Source organism: Oncorhynchus kisutch, linkage group LG4, assembly GCF_002021735.2.
Source record: "Oncorhynchus kisutch isolate 150728-3 linkage group LG4, Okis_V2, whole genome shotgun sequence".
In the NCBI taxonomy this organism is placed as follows: Eukaryota; Metazoa; Chordata; class Actinopteri; order Salmoniformes; family Salmonidae; genus Oncorhynchus; species Oncorhynchus kisutch.
The window spans coordinates 39,123,194-39,146,358 of record NC_034177.2 but is presented as its reverse complement, the minus strand read 5'-3'; the positions used below and the strand labels follow the sequence as shown (position 1 = coordinate 39,146,358).

The window sequence follows — 23,165 nt, the reverse complement described above, 5'->3', positions numbered from 1 at the left end:
CACTAGCATGTTAAAAGCCACACGCGTGTTGAGCCAGTCAGGTCAGGCATGTGCTGCAGTACATACAGTGCCTGTACACGTCCCTGTAGTCCATGTGCTCGTAGTCCGGTAGGAGCTTCATAAAGCGGCCAGACTTCACCCGAGGGTTCACACCTGGACAGGTACACCACAACAGTGGGCAGACTAATCAAGTTTCAAGTTTTAAAATGTCACATTCACAAGTACAGTGAAATGCCTTTCTTGCAAACGCTAAACCCAGCAATCAATATTAAGGTAGTACAAAAAAAAAAAAAACATAAGGTAGAACAAAAACACACAAGAAATAAAAATACGAGAAAGTAAGCTAAAGTGCCTTCAGAAAGAATTCACACCCCTTTACTTTTTCTACATTTTGTTGTGTTACAGCCTGAATTTGAAATGGATTAAATTGAGATTTTGTGTCACTGGCCTACACACAATACCCCATAATGTCAAAGTGGAATTTTGTTTGTAGAAGACTTGTGGTTGTGGTTGTATCCTTATTGACTCGAAATGCCAGCTTTTCATTTTTTATTAATTTTGAGTAAAAATGTACATAATAATTTGCATAGACTCATTCTGTGTTCAATCATAGTGTTTAACATGATTGTTTTAGGACTACCCCATCTCTGTACCCCACACATACAGATAATTGTAAGGTCCCTCAATCCAGTGGTTAATTTCAAGCACAGATTCAACCACAAAGAGCAGGGAAGTGTTTTAATGCCTCGCAAAGGGCCTCGATTGGTAGATGTGTAAATATAAAACAGACACAGAATATCCCTTTGTAGTGCTTTTTGGAGGTCGGTTCGATTATTTTTAAATAATCACGGTTTTGGTTTCGATTAGAATTTTGTATACATTAATTGTATTATGAAATAAAGACGCTACAATGCCCACAATAGTGAAATGTAATTGCCAAAACATTGAAACTATTCCATTGCCTATGTCAGGTCCACATTGGGTAGACAGAGGTCGACCGATTATGATTTTTCAACGTCGATACCGATTAATTGGAGGACCAAAAAAAAGCCGATACCGATTAAAAATCGGACAATTTTATTTATTTATTTGTAATAATGACAATTACAACAATACTGAATGAACACTTATTTTAACACATCAATAAAATCTATTTAGCCTCAAATAAATATTGAAACATGTTCAATTTGGTTTAAATAATGCAAAAACAAAGTGTTGGAGAAGAAAGTAAAAGTGCAATATGTGCCATGTAAAAAAGCTAACGTTTAAGTTCCTTGCTCAGTACATGAGAACATATGAAAGCTGGTGGTTCCTTTTAACATGAGTTTTCAATATTCCCAGATAAGAAGTTAGGTTGTAATTATTATAGGAATTACAGGACTATTTCTATTTCTCTCTATACGATTTGTATTTCATATACCTTTGACTATTGGATGTTCTTATAGGCACTTTAGTATTGCCAGTGTAACAGTATAGCTTCCGTCCCTCTCCTCACTCCTACCTGGGCTCGAACCAGGAACACAACGACAACAGCCACCCTCGAAGCTGCGTTACCCATGCAGAGCAAGGGGAACAACTACTCCAAGTCTCAGAGCAAGTGACGTTTGAAACGCTATTAGCGCGCACCCCGCTAACTAGCTAGCCATTTCACATCGGTTACACCAGCCTAATCTCGGGAGTTGATAGGCTTGAAGTCATAAACAGCGCGATGCTTGAAGCACAGCGAAGAGCTGCTGGCAAAACGCACTAAAGTGCTGTTTGAATGAATGCTTACGAGCCTGCTGCTGCCTACCACCGCTCAGTCAGACTGCTCTATCAAATCATAGACTTAATTATAACATAATAACACACAGAAATACGAGCCTTAGGTCATTAATATGGTCGAATCCCGGAAACTATCATCTCGAAAACAAAACATTTATTCTTTCAGTGAAATACAGAACCGTTCCGTATTTTATCTAATGGGTGGCATCCATAAGACAAAAAATTACTGTTATATTGCACAACCTTCAATGTTAAGTCATAATTATGTAAAATTCAGGCAAATTAGTTTGCAAAGAGCCAGGCGGCCCAAACTGTTGCATATACCCTGACTCTACATGCAATGAACGCAAGAGAAGTGACACAATTTCACCTGGTAAATATTGCCTGCTAACCTGGATTTCTTTTAGCTAAATATGCAGGTTTAAAAATATATACTTCTGTGTATTGATTTTAAGAAAGGCATTGATGTTTATGGTTAGGTACACGTTGGAGCAACGACAGTCCTTTTTCACGAATGCGCACTGCATCGATTATATGCAACGCAGGACACGCTAAATAAACTAGTAATATCATGAACCATGTGTAGTTATAACTAGTGATTATGATTGATAGATTTTTTTTTTATAAGATACATTTAATGCTAGCTAGCAACTTACCTTGGCTTCTTACTGCATTCACGCAAACAGGCAGGCTCCTCGTGAGGCAGGTGGTTAGAGCATTGGACTTGTAAACCATAAGGTTGCAAGATTGAATCCCCGAGCTGACAAGGTAAAAATCTGTCGTTCTGCCCCTGAACAAGGCAGTTAACCCACCGTTCCTAGGCTGTCATTGAAAATAAAAAGGTGTTCTTAACAGACTTGCCTAGTTAAATAAAAGGTGTTATGAAAACTTGAAAATCGTCCCTAATTAATCTGCCATTTCGATTAATCAGTCGACCTCTAGTAGACATCAGAAAAACTGGAAATTACTATAAAATGAAAAATATTTCAGTTGTGTATATTACATTGTTTCTATTTTTTTACTTAATTTGTTTTCATTCCATAAAGTAATCATCTCTGCTCAGGCAGTAGCAGTCAGGCCATCTAACATTGTGTTCCCCATACTGTAATGTCTTTAGTTATCCTATTTTTATTGAACAAATATTTAAATGCAAAAATGTCAAAGATTTTATTGAGTTACAATTCATAAAGAAATCAGTCAATTGACAGACCTCATTAGACCCTAATCTATGGATTTCACCTGACTGGACATACAGATACGCATCTGTTGGTCACAGATACTTTTTTTGTGTCTATATATGGTATATGTGGACAACCCTTCAAATTAGTGGATTCTAGTATTTCAGCCACACCGTTGCTAGCAGGTGTATAAAATCAAGCACACAGTCTTGCAATTTCCATAGTCAAATATTCGCAGTAGAATGGCCTTCCTAAAGAGCTGTGACTTTCAACATGGCATTGTCATAGGATGCCACCTTTCCAACTAGTCAGTTCATCACATTTCTACCCTGCTAGAGCTGCCCCAGTCAACTGTAGGTGCTGTTATTGTGAAGTGGAAACGTCTAGGAGGCACAATGGCTCAGCTGAGAAGTGGTAGGCCACACAAGCTCACAAAACGGAACCGCTGAGTGCTGAAGCACGTAGCGTGTAAAAATTGTCTGTCCAAACTGCTTCTGGAAGCAACGTCAGCACAAGAGCTGTTCGTCGGGAACTATATGAAATGGTTTTCCATGGCCGAGCAGCCGTACACAAGCCTAAGATCACCTTGCGCAATGCCAAGTGTCGGCTGGAGTGGTGTAAAGCTCACCGCCATTGGACTCTGGAGCAATGGAAACGCATTCTCTGGAGGGATGAATCACACTTCATCTGGGACATCAGTATGACAATGCCCCCCGGGCTCATTACAGAAATGGTTTGTCGAGATCGGTGTGGAAGAACTTGACTGGCCTGCACAGAGCCCTGACCTCTGCCCCATCGAACACCTATGGGATAAATTAGAACGCTGACTGCTAGCCAAGCCTAATCGCCCAACATCGGTGCCCGACCTCACTAATGCGTGGCTGAATGGAAGCAAGTCCTCGCAGCAATGTTCCAACATCTAGTGGAAAGCCTTACCAGAAGAGTGAAGCAGCAAAGGGGGGACCAACCAACTTTTATTGTCCTCAGCACAAGCTGCACCTGGGTAATGATCATGCTGTTTAATCAGATTCTTGATATGCTACAACGTAACCTAACGTTGCGGGCGTAAAAGTGTATCCATCCAGAGATCTGTATACAATGATGAGATGCTCATGTCTATGCCCTAACAATGGGGGCCGTTGTTCGAAAGGCGGGAAGGCAAGCGTCAAGTTTAGGTCAAAAATAAAGCCAAAGAAACGCATTGGTCTTATTTAGAACAGACTGTGGCGAGAGTGAAACCTCTCGCTTCACCTCTGATCCGTCAGCCATAAAAAAAAGTTTTAAAATGGTGCAATGGATTATAGTCATTGTAGTTAATTACCACATTTCTGCACTGAACTAGGTTGAATATTAGTTTAATGAAACCTACAACTCAGCGTCCCACAGTTCTTGACTTGATTCCTCCAATTTCTCTTATGAATGATTTTGTCTCTAGAGAAAATGAGTGTTGGGCTGACAAAAAATGAAAAAACTAAATGGAATTCAAGTATTCAACAGACTTCGGTCAATTAGTTGTTTAATAATCGAAAATCCGGTTAATCGCTCAGCACTACCTTTGAGCATGGTGAAGTTATTAATTAGGCATTGGATGGTGTATCCCAATCACTATAAAGATGCAGGTGCTTTCATAACTCAGTTGCCTGCGAGGAAGGAAACAGCTCAGGGATTTCCCTATATGGCCAATCATGATTTTAAAACCGTTACAGATTTGAATGGTTGTGATTCGAAAAAACAGCAGATGGCTCCACAACATTGTAGTTGCTCTCTAATTGACATTGTAAAAGGAGGAAGTCAAATCCAATCAAATATCAACATAACACATCACCATTGTCCACTCTTCATATTTTCAAGCATGGTGGTGGCATGCTTGTCATCGACAGGGACTACGGAGTTTAGGATAAAAAGAAAAACGGAATACAGCTAAGCACATGGCAAAATCCTAGAGGAAAACCTGGTTAAGTCTGTATTCCAACAGACACTGGGTGACAAATTCACATTTCAACAATACAATAAGCTAAAACACAATGCTAAATCTACACTGGAGTTACTTACCAAGATGACATTGAATGTTCCTGAGTGGCCTAGTTACAGTTTGGACCTAAATAGTCTTGAAAATCTATGGCAAGACTTGAAAATGTATCACTTCACTGTATCACAATTCCAGTGGGTCAGAAGTTTACATACACTAAGTTGACTGTGCCTTTAAACAGCTTTGAAATTCCAGAAAATTGTCATGGCTTTAGAAGCTGCTGATAGGCCAATTGACATCATTTGAGTCAATTGAAGGTGTACCTGTGAATGTATTTCAATACCTACCTTCAGACACAGTGCCTCTTTGCTTGACAACATGGAAATCAAAAGAAATCAGCCAAGACCTCCACAAGTCTGGATCATCCATGGGAGCAATTTCCAAATGCCTGAAAGTACCACATTCAGCTGTACAAACAATAGTACGCAAGTATAAACTCCATGGGACCACGAAGCCGTCATACCGCTCAGGAAGGAGACGTGTTCTGTCTCCTAGATATGAACGTACCTTGGTGTGAAAAGTGCAAATCAATCCCAGAACAGCAGCAAACGACCTTGTGAAGATGCTGGAGGAAACAGGTACAAAAGTATCCATACCCACAGTAAAACAAGTCTTAAAATCGACAAAACCTGAAAGGCCGCTCAGCAAGGAAGAAGTCACTGCTCCAAAACCGCCATAAAATAAGCCAGACTATGGTTTGCAACTGCACATGGGGACAAAGATCGTACTTTTCTGAGAAATGTCCTCTGGTCTGATGAAACAAAAATAGAACCGTTTGGCCATAATGACCATCGTTATGTTTGGAGGAAAAAGGGTGTGGAAGCATCATGTTGTGGGGGGTGCTTTGCTGCAGGAGGGACTGGTGCACTTCACAAAATAGATGGCATCATGAGGAGAGGAAAATTATGTGGATGTATTGAAGCAACATCTCAAGCGATCGGTCAGGAAGTTAAAGCTTGGTCGCAAATGGGTCTTCCAAATGGACAATGACCCCAAGCATACTTTCAAAGGTGTGGCAAAATGGCTTAAGGACATCAAAGTCAAGGTATTGGAGTGGCCATCACAAAGCCCTGACCTCAGTCCTATATCCTAGCATGTGCGAGCAAGGAGGCCTAACAACCTGACTCAGTTACACCAGCTCTGTCAGGAGGAATGGGCCAAAATTCACCCAACTTATTGTGGGAAGCTTGTGGAAGGCTACCCGAAACATTTGACCCCAGTTAAACAATTTAAAGGCAATGCTACCAAATACTAATGGAGTGTATGTAAACTTCTGACCCACTGGGAATGTGATGAAAGAAATCAAATATGAAAGAAATCATCATACATTTTTATGAGGATTAAATGTCAGTAATTGTGAAAAACTGACTTTAAATGTATTTGGCTAAGGAGTATGTAAACTTCCGACTTCAACTGTAAATAAAGTGCATACGGAAAATATTCAGACCCCTTTTTTTCCACATTTTGTTACAGCCTTATTATAAAATATATTTAAATATTTTTCTATTTCGATCTTATCTCATCGCTGCAACTCCAACGGGCTCGGGAGGCGAAGGTCGAGTCATGCGTCCTCCGAAACATGACCCGGCAAACCACACTTCTTAACACCCACCCGCTTAACCTGGATTCCAGCCAACCAATGTGTCGGAGAAAACATTGTTCACCTGATGACCGAGGTCAGCCTGCAGGCGCCCGGGCCTGTCACAAGGAGTTACTAGAGCGCGATGACCCAAGTAAAACCCCCCCGGGCAAACCCTCCTGTAACCCAGACAACGGACCAATTCTGCAATGCACTATGTGACTCCCAATCACGGCTGGTTGTGAAACAGCCCGGGAGCGAACCAGGGTCTGAAGTGAAGCCTCTATGACTGCGAAGCAGTGCCTTAGACTGCTGGCCACTTGGGAGCTCCCCTTTACATTACACCCTTATTCTATAATTGATCAAATATTTTTTTCCCTCTCATCAATCTACATACAATACCCCATAATGACAAAACAAAAACAGGGTTTAAAATATTTTGGCAAATATATTACAAATACAAAACTGAAATATCACATTTACTTAAGTATTCAGACCCTTTACTCAGTACTTTGTTGAAGCACCTTTGGCAGCGATTACTGCCTTGAGTCTTCTTAGCTATGACGCTACACCTGTATTTGGGCAGTTTCTCCCATTCTTCTCTGCAGATCCTCTCAAGCTCTGTCAGGTTGGATGGGGAGTGTCGCTGCACAGCTATTTTCAGGTCTCGCCAGAGATGTTCGATCAGGTTCAAGTCCAGGCTCTGTCTGGGCCACTCAAGGACATTCAGAGACTTGTCCTGAAGCTACTCCCGTGTTGTCTGGCTGTGTGCTTAGGGTCATTGTGAACCTTTGCCCCAGTCTGAGGTCCTGAGCACTCTAGAGCAGGTTTTCATCAAGGATCTCTATGTACATTGCTCCACTAATCTTTCCTCGATCCTGACCAGTCTCCCAGTCTCTTTCCCGCTGAATAACATCCACACAACAGGATGCTAACACCACCATGCTTCACTGTAGGGATGGTGCACGGTTTCCTCCAGACATGATGCTTAGCATTCAGGCCAACGAGTTCAATCTTGGTTTCATCAGAGTGTCCATTAGGTACCTTTTGGCAAACTCGAAGCGAGCTGTCATGTATCTTTTACTGAGGAGTGACTTCCATCTGGTCACTCTACCATAAAGGCCTGATTGGTGGAGTGCTACAGAGATGGTTGTCCTTCTGGATGGTTCTCCACACTAAATGTGTTTGGGGACCTTCAGTGATGCTGACATTTTTTGGTATCCTTCCCCAGATCTGTGCCTCGACACAATCCTATCTTAGAGCTCTACGGACAAATTATTTTAACCTCATGGCTTGATTTTTAGTCTGACATGCACTGTCAAATGTGTGACCTTACATAGACAGGTGTGTGCCTTTCCAAATAATGTCCGTGCTCCCCCCCCCCCCCAGTTTTCTTAAGTCCATGATCAGCTCCTTGGTCTAACTGATGTTGAGGTAGAGGTTGTTGTCATGGCGCCACACTGCTAGGTCACTGACTCCTCCCTGTAGGCTGTCATCGGGTGGTGTTCAGTCCCAGGGTCCTAATACATAGATATTCCTCTTATTAGGTGGGTGAGGATGGAGTACAATTGAGAGTGCATCATTTATGGATCTGTTGGGGTGGGTCTAGGGTGTCTGGGATAATGGAGTTGATGTGTCCCATAACCAGCCTTTCATAGCAGCTAGTCATTGTGGCATGAGTCTGTTCGAGTGTCATTTCTGTATCTGTTGGTCTGGTGTCTGTCCATATAGTCTGTCTGGGTATGGCAGGTTGGTTCTAGTGGTGACTACAACCAACCTAACCTAGAACCAACCTAGCCCCAAACCTGATAGCATCAACTTCATGACACAAAACCAAAGTAAGCACAATCTCTCCACCACGAAGATCAATTTCCCACAAGCCATCTTGAGGTTACTCCTACAGTAGCAAACAACTGAGTTAATCCCCAAAGTGTCAAAGGCAAGAAAATGCCTCAAAGGGTACTATTGCTAAATACTGGAAAGTGTTTAACAGCAGCCCCTGTCCAAATGAGGTTGAGGCTAGTCAAGATGCTGGAATTTAGAGGATGAAACAGAGTCATCGATGATTTGCAGAAAGTGACAGTATGTGATATTATTCCCGGACCTTCAATGCACAAGTGATACTAGTGTGACTTGGTTCAATTAGCCAATGTAAAGATGCCCATTGTTGTCTATGGCCCAGAGTTTTTCCTGATCAGGTCAGAAAAAACTCTTGGTCCTGATAATAAATGTTTGATATTTTCAGAAAGAGAGAGACTCACGTTTGGCATAGAGCTCCCGACTGGACACACCCACCACCTCCATCTTGCGCAGGTCCTCCCTCATTCCAAACTCTTTGGGAGAGAGACAGAGACCGACAGACAGGTATGTGACAATGAAGGCCAAGGCAGATTGTGACAGTAGCCTAGTCATCAAAGCTACGTGTGCTTTAGCAAACTCCACTAGCATGACAACAAAATACAGGAGTTGGCATGACAATAAAAGCATGATACATGATGGCATGAGAATAAAAGCACATTCAGATCTGGCCACCTAGGTTTATATGAGAAATTTGCACATCCCAAATTCCAAAGCTACGCTAACCCAATAATGGACTGGATACTATGAATAAAAGGAAGAAATCCAAATCCAATACATTGTATACCAGGCAAATTCAAAATCTGGACCTCAACCAGTTCCACTGCTGATTTTCATTATTCCCCTCTAACCAAGGACTGATTTGGACCTGGGACACCAGGTGAGTGTAAGACATCAGGTAGAACAGAAAACCAGCAGTATTCCAGACCTCAAGGCTCGAACCCCTGGTCTGCGTATCTACAGTGAACATATCATAGCTGCCTTGCTCACCATGTTTACATGATGACTTAGCTACTAGAATGCACATTGCTCTCAAAATGAAAAAATGCCAGTGGACACTACTGCTCCACTTGGCAGATGTCCCAATGGCAGAGCCTATATCAGGCTGGTGCGTCTTGTACCCACAAGAACTATGGCTTTCACTGAGAAACCACTCATTCAAACGTGCATTGGTGAACTACAAGGTTCTTAAAAGTTGTAATGTACTTTTATTTGAATTTCAGTTAGACTTCAGACTTGATTTACTTGTTTTCAGTTTGATAAAACCTTTCTATTTCATTTTTATCTTATTTAATTGCAAGGTTATGGACAGAAAGTAGCCCATGCAGCCTTATTCTAAAATTGATTAAATTATTGTTTTCCTCATCAATCTACACACAATAAACCATAATGGCAAAGTGAAAACAGGTTTAAAAATGTTTGCAAATATATTAAAAATTAAAAACAGAAATATTTACATAAGTATTTATACCCTTTGCTATGAGACTTGAAATTGAGCTCAGGTTTATCCTGTTTCCTTTGATCATCCTTGGGGGGGGGGGGGGGGGGGGTCTACAACTTGATTGGAATTAATATCGGAATCGGATGATATTAGCTAAAAATGCAAACATCGGTGTCGGCCCGATGTCTAGTTTAACGCCGTTGTGAAAAACCGATGACAAAGCTGACATGCATACCTACATGAAGTCGGGAGTTTACATACACCATAGCCAAATATATTTAAAGTCAGTTTTTCACAATTCCAGATATTTAATCCTAGTAAAAATTCCCTGTCTTAGGTCAGTTAGATCACCACTTAATTTGAATGTGAAATGTCAGAATAATAGTTGAGAGAATTATTTATTTCAGTTTTTATTTATTTCACCACACTCCCAGTGGGTCAGAAGTTTACATACAGTGGGGCAAAAAAGTATTTAGTCAGCCACCAATTGTGCAAGTTCTCCCACATAAAAAGATGAGAGAGGCCTGTAATTTTCATCATAGGTACACTTCAACAATGACAGACAAAATGAGAAACAAAATCCAGAAAATCCCATTGTAGGATTTTTAATGAATTTATTTGCAAATGGTGGAAAATAAGTATTTGGTCAAACAAGCAAGATTTCTGGCTCTCACAGACCTGTAACTTCTTCTTTAAGAGGCTCCTCTGTCCTCCACTCGTTACCTGTATTAATGGCACCCGTTTGAACTTGTTATCAGTATAAAAGACACCTGTCCACAACCTCAAACAGTCACACTCCAAACTCCACTATGACCAAGACCAAAGAGCTGTCAAAGGACACCAGAAACAAAATTGTAGACCTGCACCAGGCTGGGAAGACTGAATCTGCAATAGGTAAGCAGCTTGGTTTGAAGAAATCAACTGTGGGAGCAATTATTAGGAAATGGAAGACATACAAGACCACTGATAATCTCCCTCGATCTGGGGCTCCACACAAGATCTCACCCCGTGGGGTCAAAATGATCACAAGAACGGTGAGCAAAAATCCCAGAACCACACGGGGGGACCTAGTGAATGACCTGCAGAGAGCTGGGATCAAAGTAACAAAGCCTACCATCAGTAACACACTACGCCGCCAGGGACTCAAATCCTGCAGTGCCAGACGTGTCCCCCTGCTTAAGCCAGTACATGTCCAGGCCCGTCTGAAGTTTGCTAGAGAGCATTTGGATGATCCAGAAGAAGATTGGGAGAATGTCATATGGTCAGGTGAAAAACTCAACTCGTCGTGTTTGGAGGACAAAGAATGCTGAGTTGCATCCAAAGAACACCATACCTACTGTGAAGCATGGGGGTGGAAACATCATGCTTTTGGACTGTTTTTATGCAAAGGGACCAGGACGACTGATCCGTGTAAAGGAAAGAATGAATGGGGCCATGTATCGTGAGATTTTGAGTGAAAAGCTCCTTCCATCAGCAAGGGCATTGAAGATTAAACGTGGCTGGGTCTTTCAGCATGACAATGATCCCAAACACACCGCCCGGGCAACAAAGGAGTGGCTTCGTAAGAAGCATTTCAAGGTCCTGGAGTGGCCTAGCCAGTCTCCAGATCTCAACCCCATAGAAAATCTTTGGAGGGAGTTGAAAGTCCGTGTTGCCCAGCAACAGCCCCAAAACATCACTGCTCTAGAGGAGATCTGCACGGAGGAATGGGCCAAAATACCAGCAAGTGTGTGAAAACCCTGGGAAGACTTACAGAAAACGTTTGACCTCTGTCATTGCCAACAAAGGGTATATAACAAAGTATTGAGATAAACTTTTGTTATTGACCAAATACTTATTTTCCACCATAATTTGCAAATAAATTCATAAAAAATCCTACAATGTGATTTTCTGGATATTTTTTTCTAATTTTGTCTGTCATAGTGGAAGTGTACCTATGATGAAAATTACAGGCCTCTCATCTTTTTAAGTGGGAGAACTTGCACAATTGGTGGCTAACAAAATACTTGTTTGCCGCACTGTATACACACACACACACACACACACACACACACCTAAAGGGGTCCTAAAATTAAAAGCCAAATAGCTAAATTATCCACAGTTTGACCATTTTAACATAATTCCAAATGTCAGCTTTTTCAGAATTGCAGAAAATGAGCTTACATTTATTTTTAAATCCGTGGTCCTTCAAATTAAAACAAAATCAAGTTGGTGGTGTATTTAATATAGGCAACCTCAATAAATAAAAAAATACATAAAATGTGAAAAAGGGGCCATGGGGAAACAAGGATGGGAAACCATGCTATAGACTAACCTGTGGACCAAATACTGTCAATTAATTCCCGTATGATAAAACGTCACATTTCGCATAGGACAGAATAGCAGCGAATTAATGATTATTCTATGTGAAATGACAATGAGCGATCACTATTATTTACCCTCCGTGCATCGCCTTCTCCAGATGGTTTCCGTGTTGAGAATTTGCCTGAATTTCTTGCAGACGAGGGCCAGGTTTGGTAACTCCGTGCCCGGGAGAGATGAGAATACTTCCACTAAAATCTCTGGGGGCAGATCCAACAGGGACTGCGGGTTCGGTGGCACGGTGCTTGCACTGTCAGCAGTGGCTTCAGCAGCGGCTTCATGGGCCACACTCGGCCCTGCCGCAGCAGAGTTTTCAGGACCGCCGGTGACGGATTGTGTCTCACCCACAATCCGCTCCCCTTCCTCCTCGTCCATATCGGAGTCGCTTCCCTGATCCTGTTGATTATGCCGCTGACGCCGCCTGCACCTCCGAGACTGACCCACTCCGCAGAGCCTGGCACACACAGCCATCCGCAGTAGTCACCAAAGGGATAACATTACAACAGAATGTTTAGTTATACAAATCTTTGACATTACTGCACCACAACAACTGCAGTATCGACAATCTCCCTGCCTGGGCGGAAACACGTGACGCAAAGTCAACGTGTTCTTCTTCGTCTTTGGTATAATGGCGTTCGCAACAATTATAGGTGCATTCCGCCATCTACTGTACAGGTTGTTAATAAAGATGCCAAAGGGAAGAAATGCGGGGTAAAATTGTTAAATTATAATAATATATATAGAAAAAAGAATCCATACAAACTATCCATAACATTTTAATTCAACTAAATCAGCCTGCTTTTCTGTTCCAATCAGGTCCCAACACAGGCTCAGAAAGATCCTGCGATGGGGGGACATTTCCTGGTGACAGTAGTCCTTGCTCTAGATGGATAAAAACCTGTTTTGGCATGGACATTGTCATTGAGGGCATCCACTACTTTAAAGTAGTCAACTGGGTGTGGCTCCTATCGCTGAAGGAAGGATCACATGGTACCATTCGGGATATCAGGAGGGATCAGCCAATGAATTATACTCAATTTGAATGGCCCTATAACTGGTAATTACTAGTGGCAAGGCCGGTCCTCCCATTAGGCAAGATTCACACTTGAATTTTGTGAGTCATTTTGGCAATTGGTTCCTCCAGCGCCCCTAATCGGCTACTACATTGCCGGCAGCTCATAGCAATTGATGCAGTTCCCACCCCCTTCCCATTCCTGCTTCTCCGAAGTTCACTCCTACTATCCTTGGTAGCGATGGTGATATGTGTATGTGTTTTTGGGATTATCCAATTGTGAAACATTGATCAAAATGAATCTGCCAATTAAACTATTGTATTGTTTTTAAATGTTTGTGTGAGGTAGACAATTAGTGATGAAGGCAGTAGCCTAACCTAGCCTGTTAACGTTAGCTAGCTACCAGTGGAAATGATTTCAGCTAAAAGTAATCTATAGAGAATGAAATGATAAAATATACAGACCACAAATTCCAAATTGGCTATACTCAAACTCTTTAACATCATCCTCAGTTCTGGCATCTTCCTCAATATTTGGAACCAAGGACTGATCACCCCAAACCACAAAAGTGGAAAAAAATTTGACCCCAATAACTACTGTGGGATATGCGTCCTCTGCATTATCATTAACCGCAGACTCGTACATTTCCTCAGCGAAAACAATGTACTGAGCAAATGTCAAATTGGCTTTTTACCAAATTACCGTACAACAGACCACGTATTCACCCTGCACACCTTAATTGACAAACAAACAAACCAAAACAAAAGCTTGTTGAAATGCTTTGTTGATTTCAAAAAAGCTTTTGACTCAATTTGGCACAAGGGCCTGCTATACAAATTGATGGAAAGTGGTGTTGAGAGAAAAACAAACAACATTATAAAATCCATGTACACAAACAACAAGTGTGCTGTTAAAAAGGGCAAAAAACACATACATTTCTTTCCACGGGGCCGGGGGGTGAGAAAGGGATGCAGCTTAAGCCCCACCCTATCAACTAATTGGCGAGGGCACTAGAACAGACTGCAGCACCCGGCCTCACCTTACTAGAATCTGAAATCAAATGTCTGTTTGCTGATGATATGGTGCTGCTGTCCCCAACCAAGGAGGGCCTACAACAGCACCTACATCTTCTGCACAGATTCTGTCAGACCTGAATCCTGACACTAAATCTCAGTAAGACATAAATAATGGTGTTCCAAAAAAGGTCCAGTTCCCAGGACCATGAATACAAATTTAATCTAGACACTTGCCCTAGAGCACACAAGAAACTATACATACCTTGGCCATAACATCAGCGCCACAGGTAACTTCCACAAAGCTGTGAACGATCTGAGAGAAAAGGTAAGAAGGGCCTTCTATATCATCAAAAGGAACATACAATTCGACATACCAATTAGGATCTGGTTAAAAATACTTGAATCAGTTACAGAACCCATTGCGGTTGTGAGGTCTGTTGTCTGCTCACCAACCAAGAATTCACCAAATGGGACAAACACCAAACTGAGACTCTGCATACAGTATTCTGCAAAAAATCCTCTGCGTACAACGTAAAACACCAAATAATACAGAATTAGGCCGACACCCGCTAATGATCAAAATCCAGAAAATAGCTGTTAAATTCTACAACCACCTAAAAGGAAGCAATTCCCAAACCTTCCATAACAAAGCCATCACCTACAGTGAAATAAACCTGGAGAAGAGCCCCCTAAGCAAGCTAGTCCTAGGGCTCTGTCCACAAACACAAACAGACCCTACAGAGCCTCAGGACAACAACACAATTAGACCCAATCAAATCATGAGAAAACAAAAAGATAATTACTTGACACATTGGAAAGAATTTACAGAAAAAAGACCAAACTAGAATACTATTTGGCCCTAAACAGAGAGTACACAATGGGAGAGGAAATCTTTGACTATGTAGAGACTCAGTGAGCATAGCCTTGCTATTGGGAAAGGCATCCGAAGGCAGACCTGGCTCTCAAGAGAAGAAAAGGCTATGTGCACACTTCCCACAAAATGAGATGGAAACTGAGCTGCACTTCCTAACCTTCTACCATTTTTATATTAGAGACACATATTTCCCTCAGATTACACAGTCCCAGAAAGAATTAGAAAACAAATCAAACTTTGATAAATTCCCTTATCTATTGGGTGAAATACCACGGTGTGTAATCACAGCAGCAAGATTTGTGACCTGTTGCCTCAAGAAAAAGGCAACCAGTGAAGAACAAACACCATTGTAAATTAAACTTATGTTTATATTTATTTATTATGCATTTTGTACTTTAACTATTTGCACATCATTACAACACTGTATATTTTCATAATATGACATTTGAAATGTCTTTATTCTTTTGGAACTTTTGTAAGTGTAATGTTTACAGTTATTTTTTTTAAATTGAAATTGAATTGATTTGCAACCAAATTTGCTACCATGTCTAAGAGACATAAACTATCAGGAAGCGAATATAAAAAACAAATGAGAAAAGAGGCATAATCTCTAAGCCAAAGAGATTCGCGGAGGAAATTTCTCAGCATACAGTAAGGACCATCAACCGGTGTGGAGAACAACAAGTCTCCGAGAACAGGCCATTCAATTGCAGAGACTGACGATCCCCCGTTCGCCGGTTCTAGCAGCGAAGAGGGTAAACCGGAGGAGTCCAGCCATCTACTTCCAACGATGATGACAGCTCTGGGGGCACAATAACAGGTGGCCGCACCAGGCCTAGCCACACTTCCAAACAATGCTAGCGGACCCGGAGACGCTACTATCTGGGACCCGGACTCAGATTCGTTGCTCCACGTCCTCGATAACAGTTGTGCTGCTGCTAAATCCAAATCCCAGAAAAAAATATAAAAGATCCCGGTGAGTGACCATAAGATATGAATGGATCTTTCCGGGATATGTTAGTGCCGGTTGGGCCATATCAACATAAGGAGGGGAATTTCCCAAGAGATGAGGTGGCCAACTACAATAGAAGCATGGCGAACAGAGAGAGGGTGGAGAGACCATAGCTCATCTATTCCAAGCAAAACGATGCAGCCTTCTGTTTTTGCTGCAAACTTTTTTCACACACGTGCAAACCTGCGCTGGTCAGGGATGGAACCAGGGACTGGAATAATCTGTGCCACCCCCTCAGCTCGCATGAGAAGTTGAGAAGCATGATAGTTTCCAGAGGTGGAAGGAGCTGGAGATCGGGCTGGTGTCCAAGCAAACTCAGATGCTTTGATTTCAGGACCATGGACAGCTACCGATTGCCCTAATACTCGTAATGGCCACCCAGAACATTGCTCCGTGTAGGGCCACCGACAGGCTGAACGAGCCAAATAATAGGAACTTCCGAAGTTCCCATAGGGCGGCGCGCAATTGGACCAGCGTCGTTCGGGTTTGGCCGAGGTAGGCCGTCATTGTAAATAGGACTTTGCTCTTAACTGACTTGCCTAGTTAAATAAAGGTTAAATTACAAAATGTATAATAATAATAATTACGTTTGTGGAAAACCTGGGTATCTTTGAAGGAATCATGAAGGAGCATGTAAGGAGAGTGTACTCCAAAGAAACACATGAGCACTGCCTCTGTAAAATAATCCAGAACAAAATCATTGCAATGCTGGCAGCAGACTGATATCCAGCAGACAGCATGCAGTGAGCTAAAAGCAGCCAAATATGTTTCTATAATTTTGGACTGCACACCAGACGAGCAAAACAGAGCAGAGGACCATGGTGGTGCGTTTTGTTTCAACTGAGAATGATGGGCCAGTGAGCAGGAGAGAGCACTTCATGGAATTTAGTGAACTGCTTGACGCAAGAGGGGCGGGCATCACCGAGTTGCTCATCTCAAAACTACAGGAACATGGCATTGCCAACGTGAGAGGGCAGGGGTATGACAACTGGGAGAATATGAGGGCAAAACTAGAGTTTTATACATGGGGTGGCCAAGGTTACTTCAGGCAGTCCATAAACCATGACAGAAAAATAGTGTTTAACCCTAACCTGGCATCTAAGGAGTATGAATGAATCCTATGATTGCTGATTAGAGGTAGAAGTGATAATTCACTTAACCTGGAGTTCTTCAATGTGGCAGATAGTGTGGTCCAAAAGGGTTACTTCACTAGAATTCTTTAACATACTATGAATAGTCAGTGTCTCTACCTCGGAACTGCAGCTCAATTTCTTTCTCTCTCTCTCACACACACACTGTACTGTGCTCACATACTGAAGAGACTTAGGTCACTCTGTTTTCATGAACATATAATCTGGGTCTATAAGTGTTGAACATCCAAAGTATTTTCAGAAAATACATCTCAAGCACCAAGGAGATAATATAGCATTTTTGTGTTGCATAAATTGCATAGTTTATTTACAAAAAAGTACATTTACAAAAAAACACACTGCAATTTGACATACCAGGTATCAAGCAGAAATGTGCTTCAAAAATATAATTAATTTTGGTGCCCATCAATATAGTATCAAATTATTCTCATATATATCATGTTAACTAATAGCAAAGAAACATTTTGGAATTGGCCAAATCAAGACCAAATTAAAACTGTGACATGATACCCTTTGGATTTATAATTTTAGAATGTCAGTGTACTAGCTAGTACACAGTGCAGGTTTTAATCATGATCAGAGGGACCGCCTTAGTGACAAATTATCCTAGGTAGATTTAAAACTGCATAAGTCTGCGGTTATGGTGACAACTGGCAAAATGTTTCACAAACTCATCCATGTTGAGGGAGTGTGCCCTCTTTGACTCAACACTGAGAATGCTGAGGTGACTTAACCCCTCATCAACCATAAGTACAGTAGTAAGTACAGTTTTCCTCCACTTTCTTTTTCCGGTCCTCATCTCTGACATCCAACATTGAGTTGCTGTCAATAGTCCATGTATGCTGATTCCAAGCATACATAGCATTGATATGATGCTCTGCCTTTGAATGGAACTTAAACCCAGAATCTTTAAACAGCACCTTTTTCCAGTTACAAAAACCTGACTGATGTGAAGGCAGATTCAGGTAGATTGGGCAGAGAAACATGCCTACAGGCAAAACAATAAGTCAAATGTTGACTTACAGAATATTCAAGCCATGGATTGTCCTTATACCAGGAGTTGTTGAAAGCCCTTTTCCTGGTACCATGCTGAGTTCTGGAAAATGTTTTAAAACACAGCTGTACAGGACCCTTGACTCTGGATCTTGAAATGTCTGACATACACGTTAAATAATATGTCACATCTCTATGGAAATGTATAATTAAAGGTCCCCAAAGCACACACGTCCCTGGGTCGCTCCTCTTTTCAATTCGCTGCAGGTAGCGACTGGAACGAGCTGCACTCAAACAACACATCTCTTCATTTCAAACACTAAATCATGGACACTCTTACTGACAGTTGTGGCTGCTTTGTGTGATGTATTGTTGTCTCTACCTTCTTGCCTTTGTGCTGTTGTCTGTGTCCAATAATGTTTGTACCATGTTTTGTGAGGCACCATGTTGTGCTGCTGTCATGTTGTGTTGCTACCATGTTGTTGTCATGTACTGTTGCTAACATGCTGTATTGTCATATGTTGCTGCCATACTGTGTTGTTGTCTTAGGTCTCTCTTTATGTAGTGTTGTGTTGTCTCTGTTGTAGCGATGTGTGTTTTGTCCAATATTTTTATTTTTAATGCAGGAGGCCTTTTGCCTTTTGGTAGGCTGTCATTGTAAATAAGAATAATTTGTTCTGAACTGACTTGCCTAGTTAAATAAAGGTTTTTTAAAAAGAAGGGGGAAAAGGTGTCTGTCTGGGTGGAAAGGTACATTTCGAAAGTGCCATGCTTAGATTCATAAAGATGTCTAGGATGTAATTATTTGCAAACAGTGTTGCAAACAAGACACTCTAGTTTGACATTGGAGAAATATGGTAAGAATGCTAATTTCTCTGTCCATTCTTACCTGAAACTTCTATTTTCATTATCCATCTGTCTTTTGAGACTGTTTCAGCCTGACATTTTCATTTGATTGCAAGCTGTTTTCCCCAATCAACACACACAGAAATATAAAAAATAATTTAATAGAAACATTGGTGATTTTATCAATATAATCAGATTGAAAATATTAGGCTATGTTATTAATATTGAACTGATTATATAGCCTACTAACCAGATGTGTTGAAAATTGTCCCAAGGCCAAAACTATTGCCAACCCTTGCTGTACATAGTTTAGCATTAGCAGGGATAGGAAGAGGCAGCAGTTTTTTGTCTTGCGTAGGGTGGAAGAACTTCCAGGACCAGGCCTAACTAGTGGGAAAGGTGTTTACCATTCTTGAGCTCCGACTTCTCCTACATGGTGACCTCTGACTTCATCTACGAACAAAATGACCTTGATAACAGCATTTTCGGCAATTAAATGCAATTACAAAACTTAATTTTAAAAATGTAGTCTATTCATATGGTTTTTGAACACTATAATTGGTGTACAGGCCTGATAGCTGCACTTTTAGTTGATGGTTTACACAGCTTGTTGTCCATTAGTCGATTAGGCGTTTCTCAACAAGTTCATATCACGTGAATGCATCCAACTGGTATTTATGACTGGTAAACTCCCACCTCCCACTTGGAGCTCAGGGATGAAAGACAAGTTTCCCACTAGTAATTACCAGTTGGAGGGCCGTTCAAATAGATATTTCCCAGTCATGTGGTAAACGTAGAGAATGAGATATATGTATTTTTTATACATGTCCCTTTACAGAATCTGTGAGTGCACAGGCAGCGCCATTAAGGCATCTCCATTTTGAAGTAGTACATTTTTTGCCCTTCTACTACTTCTATGAGTTGGCAAACAACCTGAATGGGAGCATACTGCCATCTAGAGTGTGTTGTTTGAACAGGTATAAAGCCAAGGATGGCAAATGACAGCCATCTACAGTTATGGAATGTTTGCTCGCGAGTATAATTCATTGGCTGATCCCTTCTGATTACCCGGCTGGAATCATGTGATCCTGCCTTCACCCATAGGAAGTCCCACCCAGTTGATTACTTTAAAATGGTGAAGCCCTCAATGGCAATGCCCATGGACATTAAAGAAGAAGAAAGGTGATGTCCATGTCAAAACAGGTTTTATCCATCTAGAACAGAGTTTCACAACTGGCAGCCCATGGGTGATTTTATTCCCCCCCATAAAGAATTCCCACGCACAATAAGAAAGATAACCAGTGATTTCAGAAAGTATTCAGACCTCTTGACTTTTCCACATTTTGTTATGTTACAGCCTTATTCTAAAATGTATTTCAAAAAATAATAATCCTCATCAATCTACACACAATACCCCATCTCTGTACTTTGCTCCGTTCACCTATCCCTCGATCCTGTCTAGTCGCCCAGTCCTTGTTGCTGAAAAAAATGCTGCCATCAACATGCTTCACCGTAGGGATGGTGCCAGGATTCCTCCAAACATGACGCTTGGCATTCAGGCCAAAGAGTTCAATCTTGGTTTCATCAGACCAGAGAATCTTGTTTGTCATGGTCTGAGAGTGCTTTAGGTGCCTTTTGGTGAGGAGTGGCTTCCGTCTGGCCATTCTACCATAAAGGCATGATTGGTGGAGTGCTGCAGAGCTGGTTGTCCTCCTGGAAGGTTCTCCCATCTCCACAGACGAACTGTGGAGCTCTGTCAAAGTGGCCATAGGGTTCTTGCTCACCTTCCTGACCAAAGCCCTTCTCCCCCGATTGCTCAGTTTGCCAGCTCTAGAAAGATCCTTGGTGGTTACAAACTTCTTCCATTTAAGAATGATGGCGCAATTAACTTGCCAATTTATGCATTGATATAATCTGGATACGTTTTATGTATTTATTTCAAAATATAAAGCAAACAATAGATATCCTTATTGCCTTTTTCTTTAACAAAGGGTATGTTGTACCCTCACTCAATTCGAGCCCTGTTTTTAGTCAAACACACCAAGCCCTTCCCAGACACGGAGGTATTTAATCAGTGCATGTGACCGTACTGGAGTATTTGGCTATACTGAAATCTATGGATAGGATAATTGTGTCTGTCAAACAGGTAGGCTTACCACTTACCAAGATGAAGAAATATGCTCCAATTATATATGTTTATGTCCATAAAAAAAATGTTGGTGCACACGTGCACATATAGGAGGTCCCTTACCAGGCAGAAAGCTATTTTACTTTAACCCCTGCATGGGAGAGTTACACTGTTGCTATCACTATGCAACCTACTACCTATAGTAGGAAAACGAGTTTCTTATTAATAATATCACACCTGTTATCACACATGGCACGACCACATAATTGTTACAATTATAATAAAAATAACACTTTTATATAACATATTTAACATATATTTTAATGTTCATGTACACTGTAAAACAGAGTAAGATCATTTGAGCTTTGGAAACAAGTGCTCTCATAAATGCATGGTGGGCCTCGTTTTGCTGGAGCAGTGTAAATGAAGCTTTATGCTAATTATCCTACCTTAACGATTTTCGTTAATTTACATATCGAATTTATTTATTTCGTCAACACCTAGAGTGGCATCTTTTCCTTGCTGTGGTGCTGCATTGCAGTCAGAGATGTTTTCTCTCGGGTAGCTGTCCATGGTCCTGAAATCAAATCATTTGAGTTTGCTTGGACCCCAGCCTGATCTCCAGCTCATTCAATCTCTGGAAACGATTTAGGGGGTCATGCGACTTCTCATGCGAGCTGAAGAGGTGGCACAGATTCTTCCAGTCCCTGATTCCATCCCTGTCCTCGTAGACTTGTAATTCCCCACATCGGCTGATGGAAATTGCTGCACGCTGAATTTCTTTGGTTTAGAGATTGTGCCTCTTTTGTTGTAGTTTTAAAAAATGTTATATTCGCTTTCTGATAGTTTTTTTCCCTCTTAGACATGGTAGCAAATTGTTTCAAATCTCTAAAGATTACTTATAGCTAAAATGATATTCACTAGTAGTAGCTAGCTGACGTTAACAGGCTAGGTTAGGCTACTGCCTTAATCACTAATCATCTTCCTCACACACAAAAATAAAAGAAAAACACAATCATTTAACTGGCAGATTCACTTTTATGAATGTTTCACAAATTGGATAATCCCATATAAACACACAACTTCGAGAGAAGCGGAAATTGGGTGGGGGCGGGAACTGCATCAACGTTATGAGCTGGTGGCTGGAATCCCGCGGGCGGTGTAGTAGTCGATCAAGGGCACCGAAGGGCGGCCGCCCCAAATTCAAGTGTCGCCACTAATCTAGCCTAATGGGAGGGCCGGGCTTGCAGGATGCACCTGAGCTCAATTTCGAGTCTCATAGCAAAGGGTCTGAATACTTATGTAAACAAGGTATTTCTGTTTGTTTTTAAAAATAAATTTGAAAACATTTTTAAAAACCTGTTTTCGCTTTGTCTTTATTGTGTGTAGATTGATGAGAAATAAAAACATATTTGAATACATTTTAGAATAAGGCTGTAACTTAACAAAATGTGGAAAAAGGGAAGAGGTCTGAATACTTTCCGAATGCACTGTATGTGATCGTATACAAACGTAAGCAAGGTTTGAAATGATTATGAATTAGTCTAATGTTATATCTGTTTGAGCTACTTGTTGTCAATTTTCAGTCTACAAATTATTTGTAATTATGTTCCGGGCCCTGACCATCCGCTCAAGAAAAAACCGTCCCACGGCTGAATCTAGTTGATGATCCCTGATCTAGAGTCCTCTGAAGCAATGGTCGTAAATGTCCACTTAATTACGAATGCAGCATTTACGGGACTTCTCAATGTATATATATGTTTTATCATGCAACACGTGCGATATAACTTATAACTTATAGCGATATAACTTGTGTCTAAATTAAATTAACCGACATGGATGGAAAAATTCAATATATACACACGCACGTGTTGCATGATATAACTTGTCTAAATTAATTTAACCTAGATGGATGGAAAAATT

General features: G+C 41.2%; 1 protein-coding gene across 2 annotated transcripts in view; it reads right to left on the bottom strand.

The window, feature by feature from the left end:
• LOC109889511 (F-box only protein 31) overlaps positions 1-12,804 on the bottom strand; it is a 28,775-nt gene extending 15,971 nt beyond the window's left edge. Inside the window, exons 1-3 of one of the 2 annotated variants that reach the window (XM_020480978.2) lie at positions 12,287-12,804; positions 8,812-8,883; positions 67-153 (exon numbers count right to left, since the gene is read on the bottom strand). In XM_020480978.2, coding sequence (XP_020336567.1) covers positions 67-153; positions 8,812-8,883; positions 12,287-12,680 — 553 coding nt within the window. In that variant the 5' untranslated portion in view covers positions 12,681-12,804. The remainder of the gene's footprint in view (positions 1-66; positions 154-8,811; positions 8,884-12,286) is intronic. The other variant, XM_020480979.2, reaches the window with a different exon arrangement.
• Positions 12,805-23,165: the final 10,361 nt, after the last annotated feature.